The following is a 9,726-nucleotide window of genomic DNA, read 5'->3' on the forward strand; positions in this document are numbered from 1 at the left end:
CATCTTATAGCATGCCTTGTTGCATCTTGCGATGTGCCTGCCTACAGCTCACAGTATGCATAACCATGTCTCGCAACAGGCCTAGCTGCATCTTGCTGCATGCTTTGCCATCTCTTGCCACAGGCCTAGTCACATCTCACATTGTGCAGCCTGACTAGCTGCATCTTACAGTGCATCTACATGCATCTCGGAGAATAACTAGCTACATCTCATAGCACAGCTAGCTGCATGTATTGGTGTGTCCAGCTGCACCTTGCAATGCACTTAGCTATATCAGTGCATCTAGCTTCCTCTTGTGATGCATCTAGCTACATCACGTAGAACACCTTGTCACATCTCGTGGCACATTGTTTGAGAATCACTGAAGCAGGGTGTGATTAGAGGGACGTTTGGCTGCTATTTCTAACAGGCTGTATTGTCATCATAAGACTACCGAAACAATAATTTATTTGAATAAATTATTCAGAAATAAAAACAATAACAAACATGATTTTAAGTTAATCATCTCGAATCTCATTGTCCAGAGGGTGGGGGGGTGACAGTGGGGTAGGGGGTTTTCACTTCCTTTTGTTGTATTGTTGCTGAGTAAATTTATGATGAAATGTGTTCCATCCATGGCCACCCCGTCTTATATATATACACATATATATGACTACGTTATCAAATGTATATCCTTTCTTCATCTAGGACAGTAGGGTGTGATTTGAGGGAGAATTTGACTACTATTTCTTGCAGGATCAACAACTACATAGAGGCCCCCCCCCCCGGCTAAATTTTGTTGTTGTTGCTGTTAGAGGAGGATGAAGCAGTGAAGGGAGCAGGAATTCCTCCAAGCAGTATTGGGGAGTGGCCAGGGTGGAGGGCTTTGATTTTTATCTACTTTTGTGGAGTGGGGGTGAGTTTGGTTGGGGTATTTAAGAGAAAGTTGGTGTTTTTTTTTTTTAGTGTGTTTTTGTGTTTGTGTTTGGTGTTGTTACCGTAAAAACTGTTGTAACATGTCAATCGGTAAGGGGAATACGATTGTGGAATTCTTCTCGGCCGAGATTGTACTTAGCGTCTGGAGATAACGGAGCTGCAAAGCTGACGGGGACTCATTGATGACGTCAGCTGCTTCCTTAAGGGCACGAGAAGCTTGATGTTCGCCTTCAGCAGCAATTACCTGGAAAGAATGAAAAGGAAAAAAAAAAAATATATATATATATATATATATAAAGTCTGAGTGAAATCAGTTGAAAACTGTGGAAATGCATAATGACCATACACACACAAACAGACATCTATTTTATATATATATCATCATCCTTTAATGTCTGCTTTCCATGCTGGCATGGGTTGAATGGTTTGACTGAAAACTGGTAAGCCAGGGAGCTGCACCAGATTCCAATCTGATTTGGCAAGGTTTCTACGGCTGGAAGCCCCTCCTAATGCCAATCACTCCGAGAGTGTGGTTGGGTAGTTTTTACATACCACTGGCATGGGTGCCATTGACCCGACACCAACATCAGCCACGACTACGGTTTCACTCGGCTTGAGAGGTCTACACAACCACGGTGTATTCTTTTCTACTGTAGGCACAAGGCCTGAAATTTTGGGGGAGGTGGGGCTGTTAATTAGATCAACCCCAGTATGCAACTAGTACTTAATTTATCAACCCTGAAAGGATGAAAGGCAAAGTCGACCTCAGTGGAATTTGAACTCAGAACGTAAAGACAGACGAAATACTGCTAAGCACTTTGCCCAGCGTGCTAACAATTCTGCCAGTTCACTGCCTTACAAGGATGGTGCATTGCCAAAGGTGTTGGTCACTTTTCACTGCCTCAATGAGGCCTAACACTCGAATGGTGCTTTTTTTCTTGGATATATTTGATTTTTTAGTTGGTATAAAAGTTCACAAAGCACTGAACAGAATATGTTGTCCTTGAAGACAACATCCCTGAAAGCTTTAGTCCTTGTTATGTACCCTTGTTAGCTCTTCTGTCTTGTGAGTTGTTTTCTTCTATTTTTCACTTTATGTCAAGAAGTATACAATCTTAACTATGGAAAGAAATTGAAGAGAAAATCTATCTGCATTATTATTATTATTATTATTATTATTATTATTATTCTGTTATTGTATGACAAAATGTAAGGGGTGGGGGAGAAATACTAAGAGTGGAAAAAAGAAAAAGGAGAGAACCAGAAATGAAAGAGAGCAAAGGAGAGAGACACACATAGAAATAAAAGAGAGAGAGAGAGAGATGTAGAAAGAGTGAGAGAAACGTTGAAAAAGTGAAAGAGATGTAGAAAGAATGAGAGATATGTAGAAAGAATGAGAGATATGTAGAAAGAGAAATATGTGTAAAGAGAGAGAGAGAGAGATGTAAAGAGATGTACAAAGGGAGGTAGAGGTGTAGAAAGAGGAGAGATGAATAAAGGGAGGGAGAGACATAGAGAGAGAAGGCGAGACATATAAAGAGAGATGTAGCAACAGATATAAAGATATTGAAGAATGAATTGATTTTTTGACATCAACTTTGAGCAAAAGTAATTATTGATCAGTAATTATTTTAATCATTTTCACAGCTGGATGAATGCCCCCACATCTCACTAATTAAGCAATCATCTAGGAGGGACTAAAGGAATTTAGTTCTATAGTTGGATACCAGCCTCTCCTTACTATTAACTATTTGACTGTGAAGTTATTGATTAGCCCCAGGTTAGGCTTCATCCAGTAGATATGACTAAAGGTGTTCCAGGCATGACCATCCTGCCTTTATTTCAGGAATAGTGTACGTTGGATTATATCATCCAATATGTCCGTCTTTAAAATGGTAAAGATTTATGATTTGACTGCTATCTCTAATATGTTGTGCAACCTCATAGTGGTACCCAACAGAAAAGAGGGATTGAACTTGGTTTTTGCGCAGGCCAAACTGGAGCAGTAAAGCAAGTGGACATGACTCCATAACAATAGTAAAATTGTGATGTCAAGACGAGGAGACAACATACACACACACACGTATATATATATATATATATATACACATATATATACACATATAAACATACATATGCACATTTCACATAAATGTACACACATATATACATAAATACACACACACATATACATACATAAGCAGATATAGACACACTCATATATACATGCATACACATACAATGATGTGTACATATATACACACTGATATATGCAGAGATTTGCATACCCACATGCACACACAAATATGAACATGACATACTTGCATACACACGCATCAGCACAAACACACACACACGCAATATATCATCATCATCATTTAACGTCCGCTAGTCATAAATGACAGAGAAATATTTTATGAGATTTTATTTAACAATAAGAAATTTCTAATATCACAACAGATTGTTTCGTAACTTAAAAACATGTAAGTAATTTATATTATTATATTTATTAACAAATAAATTACTTACATACCTGCATTAATGCAAAATGCAAAAAAAATCCTGATTTATACACATGCATACATATCTTCACAGGTACCCATAATAGTTGCATACCTGTGAACATATTGACACACACACACACACACATACAGACAGAATCATAGAGACACAGTCACACACAGAACTAGGAAATAATAGTTAGTCACTGACCTTAGCTTTTGCTTCTCTAGATGCTTCAGCCTCTGCAGCCATTGCTCTTTGTAACTGGACTGGTAATCTGACATCTTTTCTGTGGAGAGAGAGGAGAGAGAGAGAGACGATGAAAATGTATGTGTGTGTGTGTGTATGTATATATATATATATATATATATAATATATATATATATAAAGTTAATCCAAACAAGAAAACACAAAAAAACACAGCAACGCGAGGACGTGGAACAAATAAAGTATTATTGGACGCTCAGGGAAGAAGGAGGGTTTAACGTTTCGAGCGGAGCTCTTCGTCGGAAACAAAGGAGAAGGAAAGATCCCGAGAAGGGAAGACAGAGGAAAAAAATTGCTGGCGGTGCTCACGAGGTCACATGTTGAAAGAACGGATATATTCACTATGAGGATATTTAAACCTCTTATAAGGATAGCTTCATCCAAGATATTCTGGTTTAATATATTGTATTTTGAAGAGATATTTCTTCAATAAATATTTTATAAAACATCGAATATTATAATAAAGTTTGAAAATGGGGAGAATCAATGGATATAAATTAATTAATTAATTAATTAATTAACATTGCTAACAATTGTTTCACTTCACACCCAATTTAAATTACACACACATGCTTGTCCAATCTATCACATGTGTTACCCAGGATATATTTCCCTGGCATCCATACATCATATATGACACATGTTCCCAATTTTTTCCAACCACCAGAGTAATTTGGGATTTAGGAAAGCTTTATATTACTCAGAATGTATGAAACAAGGGATAACTAGTCTGAAACAAGCATGGACGTTTAGGACAGATTTATGGAAATGTTTGGGCTAAGGGTTAAGGACATCCCAATCCTACCAGTGTTTTTGCTGTTTCAAAACACACCTTTACCATCTGTTGTCTAAAGTTCTATGATTTCGGCATGTTTAACAATAGAGTGACTGGCTTCAGTATGCCAATAGATTTAAAGAAAACTTCCTTTAGGAATAACAGGACAATAACAAATGGTTGGGACCATGAGACATGTTTATAGTATCAAGAGAAGACAACAAGTATACAAAAATACATGGAAAAAATTATAAAATTATATATAACAGATATCTGAGTTTATCAACTTAACATAGAAGATAATTAGTTTTCTTGGCTTAGATTAAGAATAATAATATATTTACATGCATGTGTCCTAAACACACACACATTATGTGAAGGAAATTCATTATATTATCAGACTGATAATACTGTGGAACAAAATGTTTTTTCCTTTTGTTCTTTGTCTAGTAAGGGTTGTCTCCTGTTTGTTTCTATCTAGAAATCAAAGGAAGTGACTACTATTCCCTTCAACCTTTGCTTTTGTGACCTGAACATCAATGTTTTGAAGCCGATTTATTTTCCATTACATTTCAGACAGATTCAGCTCCGAGTTGCTGAAGCAGAAATATCATTATAGCAAATATTCTGCTCAATGCCACAGATTTGCTTATTGTCTTTGGCCAGTAGGTGTTATCTCCTGTTTGTTTCTATCTAGAAATCAAAGGAAGTGACTACTATTCCCTTCAACCTTTGCTTTTGTGACCTGGACATCAATGTTTTGAAGCCAACCTATTTTCCATTACATTTCAGAAAGATTCAGCTCTGAGTTACTGAAACAGAAATATCAGCAAATATTCTGCTGAATACCACAGATTTGCTTGTCAGTTGCTCAACCTTAACCCCTTGAGCATGTCTCTTGGTGGCTGAAAATATGTGCATCTCTGAACATGAGTGAGTGTAGTCAGGGAACATCATAGCCATGTGTTGAGAGGGGTTGTTTAGGGTTTGAATAAATATCATAACAAAAGCAAAGTTTGAAGGAAGTATTAGTCATTTTTCATGCTTTCTAAGGGGAAGCAAATAGGAAACCCAAGGACATAATTAACACAAGAGATGCAATCGATAAACACTTACATAGCAACTCTCTCCACGTGGATTCCCCAGTTCTCTGTTGCATCATCTAGAGCTGACTGAAAGAGAGAAAAACAATATTTAATATAGTTACCCTTAGAAGGCGACGAGCTGGCAGAAACATTAGCACACCAGGTGAAATGCTTAACGGTATTTCATCTGCCATTACATTCTGAGTTCAAATTCTGCCAAGGTCAACTTTGCCTTTCATCCTTTCGGGGTTGATAAATTAAGTACCAGCTGCATACTGGAGTTGATCAAATTAACTGGTCCCCTCCCCCAACATTTCGGGCCTTGTGCCCAGAGTAGAAAAGAATATCTTTACCATTCATTCTTTACTTGTTTCAGTCATTTGACTATGGCCATGCTGGAGCACCTTCTTGAAGTTTTTTTTTCTTTTTTTTTAGCTGAACAAATCAATCCTAGGACTTATTTTTTTAAAGCCTAATACTTATTCTATTGGTCTTTTTTGCTGAACTGCTAAGTTACAGGGATGTAAACACACCAACACTGGTTGTCAAGCAGTAGAGGGGTGACAAACAGACACAAAGACACACACACACACGTGTGTGTGTATTTATCTATAGTAGAAAACATTTTCCCAAGGTGCCACTCAGTGGGACTGAACCCAGAACCATGTGGTTGGGAAGCATGCTACTTACCACACAGCCAAGCCAGTATATAAAACATTCGCATATACATAAAACATGTATTACACACACACACACACACACACACCACACACACACACACACGCATATACATGCAGTTATTGTGCTGAAGAAAATAGCACAAATGGAATGTATTCATATGCTTATTTCACTCAATGTGAGGTTTTATCAGATTTAAAGTTTTCATGCTTGCACAGCAGTTTGCATAAAATAGATATTGTTTGTCTCGTTAATAACAAGCTGTCAAAAAATCGTTTCAGTAATGACAAGCTGTCAAAAGCACAGATATGTAAATTTGACAAGATATGCAGTGCTGTCAAATGCATAGACATGGCAAAATTTATGCTTGGTAAACATCATCATTGGTGTCCACACAAAGACATGGACAAGCACACAAGTACATACACACACACACACACCACACACACACACACACGCATATACATGCAGTTATTGTGCTGAAGAAAATAGCACAAATGGAATGTATTCATATGCTTATTTCACTCAATGTGAGGTTTTATCAGATTAAAGTTTTCATGCTTGCACAGCAGTTTGCATAAAATAGATATTGTTTGTCTCGTTAATAACAAGCTGTCAAAAAATCGTTTCAGTAATGACAAGCTGTCAAAAGCACAGATATGTAAATTTGACAAGATATGCAGTGCTGTCAAATGCATAGACATGGCAAAATTTATGCTTGGTAAACATCATCATTGGTGTCCACACAAAGACATGGACAAGCACACAAGTACATACACACACACACACACACACACACACACACACACACGCATATGCTGAGGTGTGTGGCGTACTGGTTAGGATGTTGTTCTGAAGATAATCCTTTCTACTGTAGGCACAAGGCCTGAAAATTTGAGGGAGGGGATAGTCGATTACATCGACCCCAGTGTATAACTGGTACTTATTTTATTGACCCTGAAAAGATGAAAGGCAAAGTCGATCTTGGCAGAATTTGAACTCAGAACATAGCGGCAGACGAAATACCTATTTCTTTACTATCCACAAAGGGCTAAACACAGAAGGGACAAACAAGGACAGACAAATGGCTTAAGTTGATTATATCGACCCCAGTGCATAACTGGTACTTATTTAATTGACCCCGAAAGGATGAAAGGCAAAGTCGACCTCGGTGGAATTTGAACTCAGAATGTAATGGCAGATGAAATACTGCTAAGCATTACGCCCGGTGTGCTAAAGTTGCTCTCAAGATAATAAAGTCGTTTGTTTGATTCCTGAGTTGAGCAGCACATTGTCTCCTCTTTGTGTTACTCCTGTCCACTTAACTAAAAGCTGAGTGCACTGGAGTAACTTGAAGAGGAGATGGTGTTTTTCAAAGTGGGTTCCATGAAAAAAATGCTGGGTGCTGCAAGATCAGGTCTTTCCACCATTTAGCCCTTCAACATTTAAACCAACCATATCAGCTCTGAATATTCTACCCCATTTTACGTTCAAACAGATCTGGCCTTTCACACCTATCCTACAGTGTCATTCAAAAAATAAACAATCATCATCATCATCATTTGATATCCGTTTTCCATGCTGGCATGAGTTGAATGGTTTGACAGGAGCTGGCCAGATTCCAGTTGTCTGTTGTGGCATTGTTTCTACAGCTCGATGACCTTCCTAATACCAACCACTTTACTGGGTGCTTTTTATGTGCCACCGGCATGAGTGCCTTTTATGTTGCATCAGCACCGTAAAGGACAAGGCAGTATGAAGGGATGACAGTGATTTTACTTATCTTGACTCGTCTTGTCAAGTACAGAAAGTCGCCACAACTCCTGGTCACCTTATCATTTCATCATTGAGGCCAGGTATCTGAAGATTCTTTCTCATCCTTTCATCCCACAGGTTTCCTCCACAATTAGAGCTCAGTACTTCTTTATGCAGCTGTTCTCATCCATATGCATCACATGACCAAACCAGTGAAGTCTTCTCTCTTGCACACAACGTCTGATGCCTCTTATCCCTAGTTTTCCTCTTAAATCATTTACACCCTGTCTTGCATCCAGCAGAGCACCCAGCTTCATTCCTTTCAAGTCTTCGCAAGTCCTCTGTAGTCAAGGCCCATGTTTCACTGCCATGTAGCATAGCTGTACATACACAGGCATCATACAATCTGCCTTCCATTAAATTCTCAGAGTTATGAGATAATGCCTGATTAATTTAAAACAATGTGAATAAATAAACATTACATTTGACAGAATAATATGAATTGTAAAAGGTTAAAGTAACCATATGCAGCCCAAACATTCTACCCATTTTATGTTCAAACTGACCAGATCTGGCCCTTTACACCTACCCTACAATACAATTTTAAAAATAAGCAACCACATCATTGAAGTCTCAAAGCTATGAGATAATCCATGATTAACTCAAAACAATGTGAATAAGGATTACATTTGACAGAATAATCTGAATGCCAAAGGGTTAAAGATGAGAAGCTGTTCAGGGAGATTTTAAGGTAACGGAGGTTCTATTACTTGTTTCAGTCATTTGACTGTGATCATGCTGGAGCACCAAAACCTTTGAAGAGGGTAAGGAGATTGCTGAGAGAGATTATAGAAAGGATAGGGAAATTGCTGATTGAGATTTTAAAAACAGTAGGGTGTTTGTAAGGAGTTATTTTTCAAAATAGAAAGTTTGTTAAAGGTCATTTCTTGAAATTCTACCTCACATAAAAAGAATGCTCCAAAAAACAAAACATAACTGACCTGCATTCCTTGACTTACTGCCTCTCTGTCTGTTAGGATTTCTGATAGATTTTTAGTGCCCAGCATATTTCGCAGGGTTGTCTGGGCGAGAAGTCGGGTAGAGTGGTGAGCATTCTCGACATTAGCGACAGATATAGTGGGATTTGAGACCCGATAGTAGACAACTGCATCGACGGACACTGTCACACTATCACGACTCAACACCTACAACATATAAAATACACATTGTAATACATACTTATATGTATTATTACATACATGTTACACATTATATATATATATTGATTAGTTAAAGGAAATTGAATATAAATGCACACACAACACAGACACACACACATGAAGGTGTGGTACTTTATACAAACTCACCTCTTGGGGTGGCACATCAAATGACAACGTACGCAGGTCAACTTTGGTGTAACTCTCAACACAAGGTAACACAAAGAAGATTCCTAGAAGGAAACAAAAATTGGAAGATATCAAAGCACAGAGAGAGAGGAGAAAAGACAATATATACATCGTTTAATCAACATCATCATGAATAACATTTAATGTCTGTTTTCCATGTGGGTATGGGTTGGACAGCTTGGCAGGGTCAGGGACCACACCAGGCTCCATAATCTGTTTTGGCTTGGTTTCTACAGCTGGATGCCCTTCCTAATGACAAAAGAATACAACTGGGATCGCAACCACCCCCTGCAGGAGCCTCAGGTGGTTTCACTCAATAAACACTCACAACGCCCGGTCTGGG

The 9,726-nt window shown here is 38.1% G+C and overlaps 1 protein-coding gene across 1 annotated transcript in view; it reads right to left on the reverse strand.

The window, feature by feature from the left end:
* Positions 1–520: 520 nt before the first annotated feature.
* Positions 521–9,726, reverse strand: part of LOC115223275 (band 7 protein AGAP004871-like) — a 111,014-nt gene continuing 101,808 nt past the window's right edge. The window contains exons 4-8 of the mRNA XM_036512141.1: positions 9,345–9,427; positions 8,979–9,182; positions 5,576–5,631; positions 3,628–3,706; positions 521–1,159 (exon numbers count right to left, since the gene is read on the reverse strand). Coding sequence (XP_036368034.1) covers positions 974–1,159; positions 3,628–3,706; positions 5,576–5,631; positions 8,979–9,182; positions 9,345–9,427 — 608 coding nt within the window. The 3' untranslated portion in view covers positions 521–973. The remainder of the gene's footprint in view (positions 1,160–3,627; positions 3,707–5,575; positions 5,632–8,978; positions 9,183–9,344; positions 9,428–9,726) is intronic.

This window comes from Octopus sinensis, linkage group LG22 (assembly GCF_006345805.1).
Source record: "Octopus sinensis linkage group LG22, ASM634580v1, whole genome shotgun sequence".
Classification (NCBI taxonomy): Eukaryota; Metazoa; Mollusca; class Cephalopoda; order Octopoda; family Octopodidae; genus Octopus; species Octopus sinensis.